Consider the following 20,305-nt stretch of genomic DNA (forward strand, 5'->3'; position numbering starts at 1 on the left):
CGATCTGGCCAGCAGGAGGTTTACCCTCCTCACAGACGAACGGTCAGTGGCTTTCATGTTCGATAATGCACAGAGGGGCAAGACATAGAACAATAAGATCTTTGCGGTGGAGGATCGAGTTGTCCACGTACAACTACGACATCTTGTATCGTCCTGGGAAGCTAAACGAGCCTCCTGATGCCCTGTCCTGATGCCCTGTCCCGCGGCATCTGTGCCAACGCACAAGTGGACCGCTTCCGAACACTCCACGCGGACCTGTCACCCGGGGGTCACCCGCTTTTTCCACTTCATAAAGACCTGCAACCTGCCCTACTCCATCGAGGAGGTCAGGACAGTGACCAGGGAATGCCACATCTGCGCGGAGTGCAAGCCGCACTTCTACCGCCCTGAACAAGCGCATCTGATAAAGGCCTCCCGCCCCTTTGAATGTCTCAGCATGGACTTCAAAGGTCCCCTCCCCTCCAACAACCGCAACACGTACTTCCTCAACGTGATTGACGAGTACTCCCCCTCCCCTTTCGCCATCCCTTGCCCCGACATGACCACGACCACCATTATCAAAGCCCTACACGCCATCTTCTCCCTGTTCGGTTACCCGCATACATCCATAGCGATAGGGGGTCCTCATTTATGAGCGATGAGCTGCGTCAATTCCTGCTCAGCAGGGGCATCGCCTCCAGCAGGACGACCAGTTACAACCCTCGGGGTAACGGGCAGGTCGAGAGGGAGAACGGTACGGTCTGGAAGACCATCCTACTGGCCCTACGGACCAGAAATCTCCCAGTTTCCCACTGGCAAGAGGTCCTGCCTGATGCCTCCCACTCAATCCGGTCACTTCTCTGTACCTCCACTAACCAAACGCCTCGCAAACGTCTTCTTGTTTTTCCCAGGAAGTCTTCCTCAGGAACCCCGCTCCCGACCTGGCTGGCTACCCCCGGGCCCATTCTGCTCCGGAAGCACGTGCGGGTGCACAAGGCGGACCCATTGGTCGAAAGAGTCCAGCTACTCCACGCAAATCCGCAATACGCGTATGTGGAGTATCCCGACGGCCGACAGGACGCGGTCTCCCTTCGGGACCTGGCGTCCACCGGATCTCGGCCACACCCCCCAGCACCAGCAACCCCCCCCGAACCCCAACTGCCCCCAGCAAACCCCTCCCCAGCCCCACCGACACCCCCATGGCCCAGCGGACAGGACACCCCTCCCCCGGCGTGACCCCGCTCGCTTCGACCAGAGGTACAGACACAGGAACAGGATCATCGCCGGCTCCGACATCGCCGGCACAGCTACGCAGGTCAAGCAGGACATCAAAGGCGCCCAATCGACTGAGTGAATCGATGTGACCTACTGGTGGACTTCTGCCTGCGGATGGACTCTTGTTTTCCTTGCCTGTTCTCCATTTTATTCCCTCCCCCCAAATTTTATACACTACATAGTTGTCGTATTTTGAACATAATTGCGGGCCAGTGGGCAACCATCAATGCAATGGTACGACCTAAACATCTCTCGTCATAGCCAGGCGGAGGATTCTTCTTCAGTGGAAGGATGCGAGGCCCCCATGCGTGGAGGCCTGGGTCAACGATATGGTAGGGTTTCTTAAATTAGAGAAGGTGAAATTTGCCCTAAGGGGATCAGTGCAGGGGTTTTTCAGGAGGTGGCAGCCATTTCTGGATTTCCTGGCAGAACGATAAGAAAAGGCTAGCAGCAGCAGCAGCCCGCAGGGGGGTGGGTGGGTGGGGGGGGGGGGGGGGGGGTTGTTTCGTTGTTTTGGACCAAAGGGACGGGCATAGTTGTTCTATGCTAATGGCGGGCGTTGATTTATCTCTTTCTCCGTGTATACACGGGGGTGGGGGGGGGGGGGGGTTTGTCGAAGGGGCGGGCGCGTGTTTTGTGCGAATGGCGGGTGTTAATTTACTTCTTCCTTTGTGTATGCATGGGGGGGGGGGGGGTACTGTTTTTTCTTTTTTCTGTTCTTTGTAAAAAAAATGTACTTTTTGTTGTTGATATTTTATGAAAATTTTGAATAAAAATTATTTAAAAAAAACATCTCTAGTCATACTACCAGTCTCTCACGTACTCACGGGACACGCATCCCCCCCCCCCCCCCCCATGTCCGCGTTCCCCGTACCATCCCCCCCGGTTCGTTTTCAACAAGGGGTGAATGTGGTAGTATGACTAGCGGTATTACGGTACCTGGAAGTGAGCTGCTATTGGCGCAGAGGACTCACTGCCCATTGGCCCGGGTAAGTCATGTGCCTCTCAGCCGATTGGCTGAGAGGTAGGTAGCTCCGCGTACGAGGTGGGATATAAGAACCCGTGCTTCCCGGCAGTCGGGCTTTCTTCTGTACGTCTGCTGCCGGGCACACATCTTGTGCATTAAAGCCTATCGTTTGGATCACAGTCCACCATCTCCTCCAACCCCAAACTCTTCTCCCCCTCCACTACCGGGACGTCCAATCCAAGAACTGCTCCATCACTACGTCAACCTCCAGAGGCTCAGATTTATACAGCCCCGATGGAAAGCCTCAAGCTGGCAGTGCCAAGGTGCCGGTGACAGGTTGCCCATGCCAGGAATTGGGCCCGGTGGGTGCCTTGCCCTTAAGAGGTGGGGTGAGCGGGCTTGAGGACCCTGAAGAGGTAAGTTGGGTGCAGTGGGGTGGTCCGGAAGTCGTGGTTGAGTGGCTGAGGGGGTTTGAAAGATCAGGGCGGCATTTAAAAATGATGCCCGGATCCACGAGTCGTCTTCCTACGCTGGCATGTTGAGGTCATCAGTGCAGGAAATGAGGCATGTGCGGCCTTAGTGGGGCATTCCTCACTCAAACCAAAAAGACTAAGTGTCCCGTTTGGTAGCGGAGTCATTCTCGGTGCTGCAGGCGCCAAGAAACACCCCACTAAATACGCCAAACACGGACTCTGCTTTTGTCCTGTTAAATCATGCCCTGTTTCTCTCCCTCTCTCCATGTCTATCCCTCGCTCCCTCCAGCAGTTTCACTGTATTCATGGCCACTCAAGTATGGTGCTGGGACTGTGTCAGTGATGTGTCCATGTGGCACATCTGGTGGACGCCTCACACCGAGGACACCTCTCTGCTGCTGAATCACACCAGAAATATAGCTGATCCATTGGATGTTGCTCAGCCTCAGGGTAGTTTCAGGACCTCTGGCCCAGCCAGCGACATGGCACTCGGGACCTTTCACCTGCAATGCTATTCCTACATCAAACGCACACAACACCTTTCTGCCTTCTCCATTTCATGCCATGACATAGGAATAAACAGGCACAGCACCAATATTTGAAGTGGCTTCTTTGGAATTTTCAATCTCAAACAGATCTTTCTTACCTGATGAGAGGTGCAGGAAACTCTGACGAAAGAGCAAAAGAGAAATGCAGACTAACCTTTCACAATTAACTCTGCATAGTTGGACACTCCGGCACCTCCCTCTGACTCAATCACGCAGCGATAGTGGTCGGTGTCACTCCGAACGGTGTTAGCCACGTTGAAGGTAGCTACGAATCGACGGTAGTTCAACACCTTCGTCTCCTTCATGGGTGTGTCCCTTCCACTGCGTCGCTAGGGAGAAGGGCAGCAGTGTAAATTAACACGCATACCACGGGTTAACCACGCAATCGCAAACAAGAGAATAACACAATCTTTGGCAGGAATGGGATGGCTGACTAAAGAGCTGGAACGGTGAGACATTGAGGAGCAATCTTAGCCTAGCTTAGCATACCCATTGCAATTGAAAATGAGAAGCGCAGGTTTTGCCCTGAGCTTTGATGGAGAGTAATAATGGGTGCTCTGTAAAACTAACATTCTACCCAACACCGTGGGTTTCTCATCCCACAATGTATGTTTCAATCGCCCCCCCCATTAATTGACTTCATCTCATTGAAGATGTAGGAACTGTCTACTGGGAAATCTCTGGCCAAGCATCGCCATGCTTCAGAAAATCTGCTGTAAAAACCATCGTTGGACGGTTACCAGGGGCTCAGTTTCTGAGTTGATGCCTCCCGGTTTGAAGCCTCACAGACTGAAAAGGCACATTAGTTATGCTGGTCCCCACTGTGCATGACGTTCCAACCATGCAACAAATGCTTGAACGATTGTTCACAGTGCACCGCCCTGTGCCATACACACCAGAAAGATGCCAATTTTAATCCAGTTTGTGCTGGGTTAATTGCTCGGTCACAGGCGTGTTATATTATTTTTCTGCTCACTGCCTGAAGGTTAGGCCTGATCTTAATCAGCCACAGTCTCCGCAGAAGCCATGCTGTGAGTGAGTGTGTGTCGACAGCGAGTGAGGCAATCAGGGTTCAACTCTGCCATCCTGTGCTCGGGTTGGCTGGTGACCCATATTATCAAGGTTCATCGATGACTAATAGGCACTTGGTCGAAGTAATAAAGGTGTGCATGTGATCAAACCCATGTAAAGAGCTTCCTAACAAGAGCAGGGAGAGAAATGACAAGAAAAAATAAAGATATTCATGAAGCACCGTCCACTGGGAATTGTTCGCAGCTCACAGCTGCCACATAAGAGAAGACACTGGTAATTACTTGTTTGCTCTTGAATGCCCTCTCGTGCCTCTCCATCCCTTACAGGTGTTGTGAGGGTGCATGTCTGTGAAAGCAGCACAAATGAACCTGATCCTGCCCAAACATACTCGCGGATGTAATTCAGTTGCTAAGACTCTCAGCCCCTCTGCATTGGAAAGTTGTGGGTTTAAGCTCCACTCCCGAGACTTGAGCACAAACCTAAGGTGGCACTTCAGCAGAGTACCAATGGGGTGCTGCATTGTCTGAGCTGCGGTCTGTGATAGCGTGCCCCTTTAGGGTGGCAAGAGTGTCATGTGACTTGATCGACCAATCGGGTCGGAGCACGCGACCCTTGGGGGCCGAGCACGGGTTTCCCAGTTAGTTAGAAGTTTGAAGTCTTGGAACATGGCGGCCTTTTATCTCACTCTCTGTATATAGTTACTACTTTAATAAACCATTACACAATTAAGCAATTAGGTGGTCTCCCGTCTGTCAGGATACGACACCATCTTTAGAGTGAGGTCGCAGACCAAGTGTTGAGAAAAATGGGCCTATATCTTTTGGAGTTTAAAAGAGTGAGAGGTGATCTTAGTAGAACATATCAGATCCTGGACAGGATAGATGCTGAGACATTGTTCCCCAGGCGAGTGAGTCCAGAACGAGAACTTAAATTCTCAGCATAGGGGGGATAGCCATTTCGGGCTGAGGTGAGAGGCAATTTATTCACCAAACAGACTGTAAATCTTTGAAATTCGTAGCTGTGCATGTTCGCTTGTTCAGTACATTCAAGACAGAGATCAATAGATTTAAGGAAATCAAGGGGTTTGGACAGGAAAGTGGATTTGAGCTTCAAAGATCAGCCATGATTTTATTAAATGGTGGAGGAGCAAACTTGAGGGACCTACTCCAGCTCCTATTAATTACTTATTCACCAGTCCTTCCAGGCGAATGTGAAGGATAACGCAACACACAATGCAGGAGGGGAGGTTTCTCCACCTGGTGCTGTGGCTATTACTTAGCCCTCAGCCAACATCACGTAAAGAGCAGGCCTCAGCTCGAGGTCTCATTAATATTTGTGGGACTGTGCAATGTGCAATTCGGCTGCCACATTTTCTACATTGTAATAGCGATTGCTCTTCAAAAGTCCTTCATGGGCCATAAAGCACTTTGGGATATCCTGAGGTTATGAAATTTGATATATAAATGCAAATTTTTTGTTTTGAGAAATGAAAATCACTTATTGTCACAAGTAGGCTTCAAGTGAAGTTACTGTGAAAAGCCCCTAGTCGCCACATTCCAGCGCCTGCTCGGGGAGGCTGGTATGGGAATTGAACCGTGCTGCTGGCCTGCCATGGTCTGCTTTCAAAGCCAGCTATTTAGCCCAGTGTGCTAAACCAGCCCCTAAGTTAGTGATGACTGGGTGGGGGGATAGTGATGTCTCGGAGGAGGGATAGTGATGTCTGGGAAGGGAGTTAGTGATGTCTGGGAGGGGGGGATAGTGATGCCTGGGAGGGGAGTTAGTGATGTCTGGGAGGGGAGTTAGTGATGTCTGGGAGGGGGGATAGTGATGCCTGGGAGGGGAGTTAGTGATGTCTGGGAGGGGAGTTAGTGATGTCTGGGAGGGGAGTTAGTGATGTCTGGGAGGGGGGATAGTCATGTCTGGGAGGGGGGTGGATAGTCATGTCTGGGAGGGGGGGGGGGGATAGTGCAGAGGGACAGTGATCAGAAATAGTCCCTCGTTTTAATTCCCTCCCTAACTCACAGAAACTGAGACAAATCAAGCATCTACCCCGGTATCAGATCTGAAACATCTGCATGTAGATGGTGAAAGCTAAAACAGACCATTAACATAAATGAATTGGAACCTAAAAGACAGAGTTTAGTAAATGCATAGCGAGTATTTACTTTAGGGGCAGAATGTTGTCCTGGAGTCAGAGGATGTGCCTGCCGGCTGGTGAGTCTACAAAAGACCCCCACTGCCTCTTTTCGGGAAGGCCCACCGAACCATGAGCCAATCAGGCAGTGGCAAGGGCACCGGCGGGTCTTTGCCTGGAATCGTGACCCCAGTGGTGGAAGTCTCACCTCCTGAGAGCTGCCAGCTGGGAGGGGTTTCACGAGGGCGGGTTTGTGTGGAGAGGGGTGCAGGAGGCCAGAGGCAGGGGCGGTGGTCAGCAGCGAGGGAGAGACTTTCAACAGACACCCCCCCTTCCCTATGTCAAATCCTTTGATCAGTGACTAAGTTAGGGTGAGGCCTATGATTTAACCCCTCCCCCCCCCCCCCCCCACCCCAGGAACTAACAAGCTGGCCACACGGTTTTAGCTGCCATTCGCACAGTCTGGCGACAGGCCTATCTGGAGCTGGATTAATACCGGCGGTGGAGGGATCAAACCCTTATGTGGTCATTAATTGGCCTCTAAATGGCCTCAGTTGGCAGCAGGATGTGAAGATCAAATATGGGCCTTCCTGCCAATAACGTAAATCTGATGGAAGCAGGTATGTGGCAGGGTTCCGGTACATCACCATCTTTCCTCACCTCCAGACTTACCACCAGCAAGAGCAGAAGATTCAACCCTGGGGCTCTGCTACGATGGCCACAAAGGACATGGAGGATCCTCAATAGATCTCCCTGTGAGCTGAAGTGGATGGTAGATCGCCCAATAGCAAATGTACAACCGGCTCATAAAACCCGCTGCTCCGACCCAGGCCGGTCTCCCGTAGGTCCCTTGGCTTGGACCTGCGTGCTGTGAGCTGCGGTACCGGCCTTTTTTGTTATTTTCTTTTCAGAAAACATTTTATTGAAGCATTTGTAATTTTCACAGTTCAACAAATTAACATTCTAAACAGCCCAGCGGCCCGACACACGCAACAATATTACAATAACATAACCAACTACCCCCCCACCCTAGTGCCTAACTACCCGTATATTAGATTCCCTGTCTGTTATTTTACACTGCCATACCTCTCATTCCCCCCCCCACCCCCACACTCTTTCTGCTGACGTTCAGTTTTCCTTAAAAAAGTCGATGGACGGCTGCCACCTCCGGGTGAACCCCTGAATTGATCCTCTCAAGGTGAACTTAATCTTTTCCAGCCTGAGAAACTCTGCCATGTCACTGACCCACACTCCTGACCTAGGAGGCTCCAAATCCCCCCATCCCAGCAAAATCCATCTCCGGGCCACCAGGGAGGCAAAGGCCAAACCATCGGCTTCTCTCCCCGCCTGGGCCCCCGGACTATTTTGTTATTTTAATAAAATGGTTTGGAACTAGAAGACCGACCTTGGTGAAGTTATGAAGTTATCACATTGACAACAAGGAGAAAATAAGTTTTTTTTCCCGAGCAATCTTTAGAGTCAAAAACAAGCAGCCTCTTCGGTAAGGAGAAAATGCCTCTCTTCAGAAAACACGAACCCTAAGGCGTTAGCAGAGAAGCCTGGGCCCAATTCACAGAGCACATGCATTACTTCTTCCAGGCTAATAAAATTGTGGGAGATTAGAAGCAGAAAGTAATCCTGCTGACAGCGTACAGGGCCCTCGCATTGAGTGTGATGTGGAAATGCCTGACTTACCAGATGCCTGACTCAAAAACATTTGACGAGCTGGTAAACCTGGTGGAAAATCAATATGATCTGAAGACCTCTATCATTCTCCAGAAATACTGCTATAGCACGGCAGCAAGAACCCCAGGGGAACCCGTCACTAATTTTTTTTTTACCAGATTGTGGAAACTGCAACAGCTGTGGGCCCTGACAATATTCTGGCAATAATACTGTCGATGTGTACTCCAGAACGTGACGCACCCTTGACCAAGAGGCTCCAGTACAGCTACAACACTGGCATCTATTCATCAATGTGGACAATTGCGCAGGTGTGTCCAGTACACAAAAAGCAGGATCAAACTTATGGGCAGCACGGTAGCATATTGGCTAGCACAATGGCTTCAGCTCCAGGGTCCCAGATTCGATTCCAGACTTGGGTCACTGTCTGTGCGGAATCTGCACGTTCTCTATGTATCTGCGTGGGTTTCGTCTGGGTGCTCCAGTTTCCTCCCAAAGTCCAAAGATGTGCAGGTTAGGTCGATTGGCCATATTAAATTGCCCATAGTGTTCAAAAAGTTTAGGTGGGGTTACTGGGTTGTGGAGATAGGAATGAGATGTGGGCTTCGGTGGGTTGGTCTTTCCAGTGTAGACTTGATGGGCCAAATGGCCTCCTTCTGCAGTGTAAATTCTATGTCTATGTCTAATCCAACCCAGCCTATCAGTCTACTCTCCATCATCAACAAAGTGATGGAAGGGGTCATCAACAGTGCTATTAAGTGGCATTTACTCAGCAATAACCTGCTCACTGACGCTCAGTTTGGGTTGTGCCAGAGTCACTCAGCTCCTGACCTCATTACAGACGTGGTTCAAAAATGGACAAAGGAACTGAACTCCAGAGGTGAGACGAGAGTGACTTGCCCTTGACATCAAATCAGCATTTGGCCGAGTATGGCATCAAGGAGCCCGAGCTAAACTAGATTCAGCGGGAATCAGGGGGAAAACTCTCCACTTGTTGGACCTGGCACAAAGGAAGATGGTTGGAGGTTAATTATCCCAGCTCCAGGACATCACTACAGGCGTTCCTCAGGCTAGTGTCCTAGTCCCAACCATCTTCAGCTGCTTCATCAATGACCTTCCTTCCAACATAAAGTCAAATGTGGGGATGTTCGCAGATGACTGCACAATGTTCAGCATTCATGACTCCTCAGATAATGAAGCAGTCCATGTCCAAATGCAGCAAGATGTGGACAATATTCAGACTTGGGCTGACAAGTGGCAAGTAACATTCTGGCCACACAAGTGGCAGGTAATGACCATCTCCAATAAGAGAGGTTCAAACCATCGCCCCTTGACATTCAATGACATTGTCATTGCTGAATCCCCCACTTTCAACATCCTGGGGGTTACCATTGACCAGAAACTGAACTAGAGTAGCCATATAAATACTGTGAAGGTCAGAGGCTGTAAATGCTGTGGTGAGTAACTCACCTGACTTCCCATCATCTACATGGCACAAGTGTGATGGAATATTCCCCGCTTGCCGGGATGAGTGCAGTTCCAACAACACTCAAGAAGCTCATCCAGGAAATAGCAGCCCATTTGATTGGCACCCCTTCCACAATGATTCACTCCCTCCATCACCGACGCACTGTAGCAGCAGTGTGTACTGCAAGATGCACTGCAGGAACTCACCAAGTCTCCTTAGGCAGCACCTTCAAAGCCCATGAGCACTAACACTTAGAAGGACAAGAGCAGCAGATGCCTGGGAACCCAGCCACCTGAAAGTTCCCGTCCAAGTCACTCACCATCCTGACTTGGAAATATATCACCGTTCCTTCACTGCCGCGGAGTCTAGATCCTGGAACTCCCTCATAGCACAGTGGGTGTATCTACACCACATGGACTGCAGCGGTTCAAGAAGGCAGCTCACCACCATCTTCTCAAGGGCAATTATGGATGGGCAATAAATGCTGGCCTAACCAGCATGCCCCACATCCCAATGAAAATAACTGGAAGAACATTGTGAATTCAGACTATCCCTGACTAAAATGTTGCGAGACAGATTAGTGTGGGGAATGAACAATGTGACAACTCATAAAAGGTTATTGGCAGAGTCCAATCTGGACTTAAAGAAAGCTGTTGAAATAGCTCTACCACTTGAAAATTCGGAGAAAGAGGCTCAGCAGCTCCAAGGGGAATCAGACAACAACGTCCTTTGGTTAGGGGGACAGGGGCTCCATCTAAAAGTGATAATTCCTCAACTGAAGGCACCTGATTAAATAACCCATTACAAAACCAGAGCTCAGCTCATCTTCCAAGTTGGGCAGCATGGTAGCACAGTGGTTCGCACAATTGCTTCACAGCTTCAGGGTCCCAGGTTCGATTCCCGGCTTGGGTCACTGTGCGGAGTCTGCACGTCCTCCCCGTGTCTGCGTGGGTTTCCTACGGGTGTTCCAGTTTCTTACCACAGTCTAAAGATGTGCAGGTTAGGTTTTTTGGCCATGATAAATTGCCCTTAGTGTCCAAAAGGATTGGGTGGGGTTGCTGGGTAACGGGGATGGGGTGGAGGCGTGGACTTGAATGGGGTGCTCTGTCTGGGGGATGGTGGGGACTCGATGGGCCAGGTAACCTCCTTCTGCACTGTGGATTCTATAATTCTATGTCCCCCGACAGTCAAGGAAATATAATGACAGTCCCAAAGATGCTAATGAACCTGCTCCGGAAGATTGCAGATGATGGGCTATTGTCGGCACAACCAAGACAAATCTATTGGAATAGGCAATGCACATGCTACTCAGAAACACAGGTCCATACCACGCAGGTATACTGTAAGGATCCTTCCTAATGATTCCCTTATTTCCCCTTTCTTTATGTTTGCTGTTATCATTTTTTAAAATGTAGGCTCAATGGACATGTATCTTTTAGTCGAGAAACAGAGAGTGAGGAATTCAAATGTTACACCAAAGAACACCCTGATTGTCTTTGGACAGAAAAACTCTTTTCAGCACGAAAGAGATGGGGTAGGACTCAGTTCGATTGGTTAGCTGATGGCCAATGAATTGGCCACAAGGCCATATTCTGCCCGGTAACAGGTGGCGATTGGATCCATATTCCGAGCTGAAATCTTTCCTGGGATTAGTAAATCATGATGGGAAGTTTATCCCAAATCTGTCCTCCTTAACGCTTTTGCCTTGAATCGCCTCCTGCTGCCCACAAGCCCGGCTCCCTTGCCAGCATTGGAAGAGGTCGCAATGACCATAAATTGTTTCGAGGCTTCACCAGTGTTTGCAAGGCAGATCAAGACTTGGACACAAAAAGAATCCAACACTGTCAAAATTGAAGCGCATGGTCTTGAGCGACAAAGTCCGAGGACAATCCTCAGAAGAAATGAAACCTTGTCTGACTAAGAAAGGTGAACTCAGTGTTGAGGATGGGATGAGAGTCACAGATGTTTACAGCATGGAAGCAGGCCCTTCAGCCCAGCTTGTCCATGCCGCCCAGTTTCTATCACTAAGCTAGTCCTACTTGCCCACATTTGGCCCAAATCTCCATATACCTCCAGCACCTCCTTCTCTGTAATAGGTACACTCCTCAAGACATCACTTTTTATTTCCCCAATTCCCCTAACATTCGTGCCTATCTCAACAGTAAATACTGACGAGAAATATTCATTTAGGACCTCGCCCATCCCTTGTGGATCCGCACATAGAGGACCTTGTTTATCCTTCAGAGGCCCTACCCTCTCCCTAGTCACTCTTTGCCCTTTCTATATCTGTAAAAGCTCTTTGGATTTTCCTTTGCCTTATCTGCCAAGGCAATCTCATGTCCCCTTTTTGCCCTCCTGATTTCTCTCTTAACTCTACTCCGACAAGCCCTATACTCTTCAAGGGATCCACTTGATCCCAGCTGCCTGTGAATGTCATATGCCTCCTTCTCCCTTTTGACCATGGCCTCAATATCCCGAGTCATCCAGGGTTCCCTACTTCTACCAGCCTTACCCTTCACTCTAAGAGGAATGTGCTCACCCTGAACCCCAATTAACACCCCTGTGAAAGATTTCCACTTACCAGCTGTCCCCTTGCCTGCAAACAGACTCCCCCACTCAACTTTTGAAAGTTCCCGTCTAATACCACCAAAATTGGCCTTGCCCCAATTTAGAATTTTTACTTTTGAGTCAGAACTATCATTCTCTATAGCTATCTTAAAACTAAGGGAATTATGGTCACTTGTCCCAAAGTGATCCCTTACTAACATTCCCGCTACCTGCCCTTCCTTATTCTCCAAGAGGAGGTCAAGTTTTGGCCCCTCTCCAGTCGGGCCATCCACATATTGAGTGAGGAATTCTTCCTGAATACACTCGACAGGTTTCTCTCCTTCCAAACCCCTAGTGCTATGACTGTCCCAGTTAATGTTGGGAAAGTTAAATTCCCCTCCTATTACCACCCTATTTTTCCAGCAGCTATCTGTAATCTCTTTATATAGTTGCTTCTTGATTTCCCGCTGACTATTTGGAGGCCTATAGTACAGTCCTATGAAAGTGATCTCACCCTTCTTATTTTTTAGTTCTACCCATATAGTCTCAGTGGCGAACCCTTGGATATATCCTCTCTCTGCACTACTGTGATCTTGTCCCTAATCAAAAACACAACTCCCTCTCCTCTCCTATCTCCTGGTCTACCTTTCCTATAGCATCTGTACCCGGAACATTGAGCTGCCAGTCCTGCCCCTCCTTTGGCCATGTTTCAGTAATAGCTATAATATCCCAGTCCCATATACCAATCCATGCCCTGAGTTCATCTGCCTTGCCCGTTAGGTCTCTTGCACTGAAATAAATGCAGTTCAATCTGTTTCTCTGCCTTCCACTTTTCTCCGTACTGGCTTTTGTTTCTATCCCCTCTTTACTACCCTCTGACGGCCTGCATTGGTTCCCATCCTCCTGCCACATTCGTTTAAACCCTCCCTAACAGTGCTAGCAAACAAACCTAATTAGACATTGGTTCCTGTCCTGCCCAGATGTAGACCGTCCAATTTGTAATGGTCCCATCTCTCCCAGAACCGGTTCCAATGTTCCAAAAACCTGAACTCCTCCCTCCTGCACCATCTCGCAAGCCATGCATTCATCCTATCTGTCCTGTCATTCCTAATCTGACTAGCACGTGGCACTGGTAGCAATCCCAAGATTACTACCTTTGAAGTCCTACTTTTTAGTTTAGCTCTTAACTCCCTAAATTCAGCATGTAAGACCTCATCCCGTTTTTTACTTATATCGTTGGTGCATATATGCATCATTCTTTGGACGTCCCAGGTAGTTGGCCCTCGTCTAGGGTGGTGTCTGATACTAATGGAACTACATCATGGCCACCCTGGGGTATCTAAAATGAAAATGCTCGGCAGGAGCTACGTCTGGTCGCCCGGTCCTGACTCAGACATCACGGGCTTAGTGAAGCACTGCGATTCGTGCCAGGAGAATCAAAAATTCCCTCCTTTAGCCTCCCTACACCCATGGGAGTGCCCAGGCAGGCCATGGGTGTGAGTGCACATGAACCTTGCTGGGTTTTTTATGAGTTCCAGGTTTTTGATCCTGGTAGATTTTCGCACTCCAAATGGTTGGAGATACACCGCATGGGCTCCACGACCTTGCAAGCTACGATCAAGAAACTACGACAGAGTTGTTTCACGTGGCCTTTTTCGTTAATTTAATAAAAGGGTTTGGTGCTGGAAGACTGGTTTTGGTGAAGTTATTACAGACTCAAAGGAATCTATCTGCACACAACAAACTATTAACGTTTGTGCAACAATAGGACATAAATAATGGTTATGTTGAGATACATAGATAAGTCATGTCCTTGCAAATGGTTGCTACCACCAACAGGCTTCTCAAGTTTTAAACAGCAGTTCGTTCACTGTCTTTTAATGCTTGCTGCTCTTTGTGTTTTTCCAGAATCACTTGGGAGCCTGTTTCACAGCAGGATTTCAGGTTGGTGGTGCAGTAGTTATGTAATGAGGCTGTGACAATAGCTCCAGTGCTTTAATCACCAGTGTTGCGAGGCTGTTTTAAAAGCATCTTCTTCATTTGAAAATGAAATTAAATGAAAATCGCTTATTGTCACAAGTAGGCTTCAATTAAGTTACTCAGCACAGGGAAGGTGAAGGGGAACCTATTAATCAGCCAATTCCTGAGCCCCAGGCAGGCCGGCGGTCAGAATGCGTCCTTCCCTGCAGTTTCCGGGTATTGGGATGGGGAGAGAGGAGGGGTTTCTGATCCACCTGGTGACGCCTGCAATTCCGTTTGAAGCTCCAGTTTGTTCCTGATGATAGGCCCAGATTAAGGGGAAGAGGTTCCTGAGTGACAGATTCGGAAACTATGAGGAGGCCACATTTGCAAAGAGGATAAAGAGACAGCTTCAGTTTCAAACGTACCAACTTAATGTTGCCGGCACTGTAATATTTGCAATACAAGGTTGTGATGACCATGCATGTGCCCGGCAGCCCATTGTCCCCTGTAAAGATGGTGACTGCGCTTACAACTGTGCATGCATGGCGTTGGCATCCATTGCAGCGTTGTTTTTATGCAGTGAGATGTCCTGATCTGAAATGCACTGCCTGAGAGGGTGGAGGACGCTGAATTAGTAGTAACTGTCAAAATAGAATTGGATATATACTTAAAGGGGAATACATTTTCAACACTATTTGGAAAGTGCATGAAATTGGGACTAATCATATTGCTCTTTCAAATAGCTTTTGTTTGATCTTGTTTTTTTTCTAAGTGGTAGCGCTGTTGGTTTGGAACATGCTGTCAAAGAGCCTTGGCGAATTGCTGCTGTGCATCTTGCAGATGGCACTGTATGCTGGTGGTGGAAGGAGTGAAGGTTTGAGGTGATGGAGGGGATGTCGATCAAGCGGGCTGCTGTGTCCTGGAAAGTGTAGAGCTTTGTAAGTGTTGTTGGAGCTGCACTCAATCAGGAAAGTGAGAAAGTAACTTGTGGGGCATGATTCTCCGACCCCCCCGGCTGGGTGGAGGATTCCGCACCTTCAGGGCGGCCCGACGCCGGAGTGGTTCACGCCACTCCTTCTCGCCGGAGTTGCCCATCCCGCTGGTTTCCGAAGAATCCCGCCCGTGATTTGTGCCTTATGGATGGTGGAGATTGGGGAATCATGGGAGGAGTTATGTATCCACAGTATTTTCTGGCTGATGCTGTTAAGCTGAAGATCAATGGTTACCCCCAGGATATTATTTCTGGGGCTTCAATAATAGTCATTGAACCTCAAGGTTAGTTTATCTTTTGTTGGTGATGGTCATTGCCTGACACTGATGTGGCATAAATGTTAGAAATTCAAGCCTGAAGGTTATCCAGGTCTGGCTGCATGTGGACACGGTCTGCTTCATTATCAGGCGTGGAACTGAACAATCATCAGAAAACACCTCCACCTCTGACCTTATGATAGAGGGAAGGCCACTGATGAAACAGCTGAAAATGGTTAGGCCTAGGACACTAACCTGAGGAACTCCTGTGGCAATGTTTTGGGCCTGATGTAAATACCATAATCATCTTTCTTTGTGCCAGAAATGACTCAAAGCAATGGAGAGTGTTTCCCCTTGACTGCAGCTTTACTAAGGCTCTTTGAGCCACACTTGGCCAAATTCTGCCTTGATGTCAAGCGCATTTGCCTCTCACCTCACCTCTGATGCACTGTCTTCAGAAGAGGAGAGGCGTTAATTGGATTTTTTACTTTAAAAAGAGAGTGTATTTGTGTTAAAGCTAAGGCAGAAGTCATTATTTCAGAGGTAAATTGAAAATACGTTGCTGACTCTGTATGATTTCAGTAAGCCAGTCCAGAGAAACACATGAATGGACAATCATTTCACATCATGATGTTTCGAACATTATCCATTTTTTTACCTGTAGCCATAGTTTATCCGAGAACGTTGTCTGTCCGTTGGCCGTACACTGGAATGTAGCGTTCTGCCCAGCGTTGACTTCTACATTCTGCAGCCGGCGGAAGTGGGGAGATTTGGCTGGGAAGAAAAGGAACAAAGTTAAGTGTATTTTTAACAAGGTGGGAAATGCAGTACATTATAATGCATCCGAACTTCATACCATCCTGTGGAAATTAAGTTAATTTACGAGTCCATGGTACTTGAGAACATGCGATGAATTTGTTCAGAGAGACTTGGATGGACTCTCAGAAAGAACACGAGAAGTTAGCATGCAGGTACAGAAGGAATTGGGAAAGCAAATGAGATCTGGTCTTTATTGCAAGGGTACAAGAATAAAGAACTGTTGCTACAATTGTATGGGGATTTGGTGAGAATACTATATGGAGTTTTTGATCTCCCATATTTCAGAAAGGATGTACTTGCATTGGAGGCAGGACAGCGAAGTACACTAAATTGGTTGCTGGGATGAAAGATGATGAGAGGCTGAGTAAATTTGGTCTATATTCCCTGGAGTTGAAGAATGAGAGGTGATTTCATTGAAACATTCAATAGTCAGAAGGGGATTGACAGGGTAGACACTGATATTTGTGGGTGGCACAGTGGTTCGCACTGATACCTCACAATGCATTATAGGAAGGATGTGGAAGCATTGGAAAGGGTGCAGAGGAGATTTATCAGGATGTTGTCTGGTATGGAGGGAAGATCTTATGAGGAAAGGCTGAAGGACTTGAGGCTGTTTTTGTTAGAGAGAAGAAGGTTAAGAGGTGAATTAGTAGAGGCATACAAGATGATCAGAGGATTAGATAGGGTGGACAGTGAGAGCCTTTTTCCTCGGATGGTGATGTCTAGCACGAGGGGAGATAGCTTTAAATTGAAGGGAGATAGATATAGGACAGATGCCAGAGGTAGGTTATTTACTGAGAGAATAGTAAGGGTGTGGAATGCCCTGCCTGCAACAGTAGTGGACTCGTCAACATTAAGGGCATTTAAATGGTCATTGGATAAACATATGGATGATAATGGAATAGTGTAGATAGGCTTTAGATTGGTTTCACAGGTCGGCGCAACAGCGAGGGCCGAAGGGCCTGTACTGCACTGTAATGTTCTAATGCCAGGGACTCGGGTTCGATTCCAACCTTGGGTGACTGTCTGTGTAGAGTTTGAAAGTTACCCTCGTGTCTGCGTGGGTTTCCTCCGGGTGCCCATATTTTCTCCCACAGTTGAAAGATGTGCAAGTTTGGTGGATTGGCCATGCCAAATTGCCCCTTAGTGTGCAAAAAGGTTAGATGGTGTTGCTAGGGTTTGAGGATAGGATGGGGGAGTGGATCTAGGTAGAGTGCTCTTTCAGAGGGTCGATGCAGACTCGATGGGCTGAATGGCCTCTTTCTGCGCTGTAGTGATTTTATGATTCTAAGAGGTTGATTCTTCTGGCTGGAATAATGTGGCCCAGTTTCAGGTTAGGGGCTGATCATCTCAGACAGAGATGAGGAGAAATGTCTCCACTTTAAGAATTCTCTACATGTTTAAGACTGAGATAGAGAGGTTTCTGTTCTCTCAGGAAATCAAGGGATTGGGGAGTGGGCGGGAATAGAAAATTAAAGCCCAGGGTCAGCTATTTTTGTATTGAATGGTGGAGCAGGCTCAATGGGCCAAATGGTCTCCTTCTGCTCCCATTTCTGATGCTCTTTTGTTGTTTAATTTGGGATGCTATTATGCACTTTTTCCCTCCAAGATTTCAAAGCTCCCTGAAAAATGAACTGTGTTTCTCTCTTCACAAATGCTGCCTTCCCTGCTGAGCATTTTTCAGCATTTTCGGATTTTCTTTCAGATTTCCAACAACTGGGCCGGGATTCTCCACTACCTGGCAGGGCAGGGGGGGGTCCCCCGGCGTAGCGGAGTGGCGCCAACCACTCCGGCGTCGGGCCTCCCCAAAGGTGCGGAATTCTCCCGCTCGCGCTGCCAACAGAGGTGATTGAAACCATGGCGGCGGGATTAGCCACTCAGCGGCGGGACTTCGGCCTATCACGGGCCGGAGAATCGCCGCGGGGGGGCACGCCGATCAGCGCAGCGCGATTCCCGCCCCCGCCAATTCCCGGGTGGCGGAGAATTCCAGCCACGGAGGGGCGGGATTTTCGCCGGCCCCGGGCGATTCTCCGATTCTCGCCCCTCCTGATTCACGTAATAAATCACAGACACAGGCAACGGCAAGAAATACACAGAACACTGGATCCAAGATGAAACCAAGAAGTGTGGTCAATTGTCCGCATCATTTATTTATATGACAGCACAGGGGACATTAGCTTATCATTACAGAGATACAAGTGAAGTGATGTACATAGCTCGTGACGAACACTGAGCTCCGAGTGGGAGTCCTCGGTCTGTGCTGCTGAATGACTGATTTGTAAATTCTATCCACAAGACAAAGCACAGCAGAGTTGACTTTCCAATCCTGATTTGATGCACTGGGGTCAAAGGGCAGCGAACGCAATGCTTGCTGATGTAACCCGAGGCCCCCTTGTTAGGGTTTTGCCAAGCCATCTTTGTTATGTATTCATAGCCAAACCCAGGCTGGCCTGGGTCTTTCAGCAGGAGCTTGTTGCTGTCAGGAGACAATAGAGGGTGAAGACACAGCACACTCCGACAGCTCTAAGAGATGACAGCTGATAGTTAAAGAGGCTGCTTTATTCATTTTTGGGGATGACAGTTTAACTGCAGGTCAACAAGGCAGAACATCATTATTTTAGAATCTTGGAGTTTGGTGAGAGATTCTTCTGTTTTTATTCCTTCATGGGATGAGGGCATCACTGACTCTGTGAAGGTGGTGGTGAGCTACCCTCTTGAACCGCTGCAGTCCATGTGGTGTAGGTACACCCGCAGTGCTGTTAGGGAAGGGGTTCCAGGAATTTGACCTCGCGGCAGTGAAGGAATGCCGATATATTTCTAAGTCAGGATGGTGAGTGACTTGGAGGGAAATTCCCAGGTGGTGGGCTCCCAGGTATCTGCCGCTCTTGTCCTTCTCGATGCTAGTAGTCACGAGTTTGGAAAGTGCTGTCTAAAGACCCTTGGCGAGTTCCTGCGGAGCACCTTATAAATGGTACACACGGCTGCCACTGTGCATCAGTGGTGGAAGGAGTGAATGTTGTTGGATGGGGTGCCAATCAAGTGGGCTGCTTTGTCCTTGATTGTGTTGAGCTTCTTGAGTGTTGCTGGTGCTGCACTCATCCTACCTACTCTTGTAGCTGCAGTATCTATGGGCGTGATCCAAGTAAGAAAAAAAATAGAGTCCATTCTGGGCGAGAATGTAACTTGCCACCTGTCAGCCCAAGTCTGGATATTGTCCAGGTTTTGCTACATTTGGACATGGACTGCTTCAATTTCTGAGCAGTTGCGAATGGTGCTGAAGATTGTGCAGTCATCCGCAAACATCCCCACTTCTGACCTTATGATGGAAGGGAGATCATTGGTGAAGCAGTTGAAAATGGTTGGGCCTCGGACATTCCCCTGAGGAACTTCTGCAATTATCTCCTGGAACTGAGATCATTGACCTCCAACAACCACAACCATCTTCCTTTCGACCAGATATGATTCCAACAAGTGGAGAATTTCATCCCTGATTCCCATTGACTCCAGTTTAACTGGGGCTTTGTGATGCCATACTCAGTCAAATGCTGCCTTGATGTCAAGGGCAGTCACTCTCACATCACTTCTGCCGTTCAGCTCATTTGTCCATGTTTGAACCGAGGCTGTTAAGGGGTCAGGAGCTGAGTGATCCAGTTGGGGAAAGAGAGGGCTGACTTTGGGAAAAGGACGTAAGGATGGAAACGAATGAATGATTGGACAAGGTTGAGCGTGTACATCGGTTACTACATTTTGACTCCAGGGTAGCCTACCCACAGGAGAATTAAAAATTCCAAAGTAAAAGAGAAATACCGCGAATACTGGAAATATGAAATAAAAGCAGAAAATGTTGGGACAACTCAGCAGACCAGGCAGTATCTGTGGAGAGAGAAGCAAAATCAACATTTCAATGTTCTTTTCTCACAGCCTAGATGATAGATCATCAGCCTGAAACATTAACTCTGCCTCCAGGGCAGCACGGTGGCGCAGTGGGTTAGCCCTGCTGCCTCATGGCGCCGAGGTCCCAGGTTCGATCCCGGCTCTGGGTCACTGTCCATGTGGAGTTTGCACATTCTCCCCGTGTTTGCGTGGGTTTCACCCCCACAACCCAAAGATGTGCAGGTTAGTAATGGAGGAGGAGGTGGACCCGGACCCTTTTGATGGTGATATTTGGGG

The 20,305-nt window shown here is 48.6% G+C and overlaps 1 protein-coding gene across 9 annotated transcripts in view; it reads right to left on the reverse strand.

Annotated features, from left to right (window-relative positions):
• The window catches only part of LOC119972279 (receptor-type tyrosine-protein phosphatase mu-like), a 985,231-nt gene that overhangs the window by 557,443 nt on the left and 407,483 nt on the right, over positions 1-20,305 (reverse strand). For all 9 annotated transcript variants that reach the window (XM_038808716.1, XM_038808713.1, XM_038808721.1 and 6 more), the window contains exons 5-6: positions 15,975-16,090; positions 3,397-3,571 (exon numbers count right to left, since the gene is read on the reverse strand). In XM_038808716.1, coding sequence (XP_038664644.1) covers positions 3,397-3,571; positions 15,975-16,090 — 291 coding nt within the window. The remainder of the gene's footprint in view (positions 1-3,396; positions 3,572-15,974; positions 16,091-20,305) is intronic.

This window comes from Scyliorhinus canicula, chromosome 10 (assembly GCF_902713615.1).
Source record: "Scyliorhinus canicula chromosome 10, sScyCan1.1, whole genome shotgun sequence".
Lineage (NCBI taxonomy): Eukaryota > Metazoa > Chordata > Chondrichthyes > Carcharhiniformes > Scyliorhinidae > Scyliorhinus > Scyliorhinus canicula.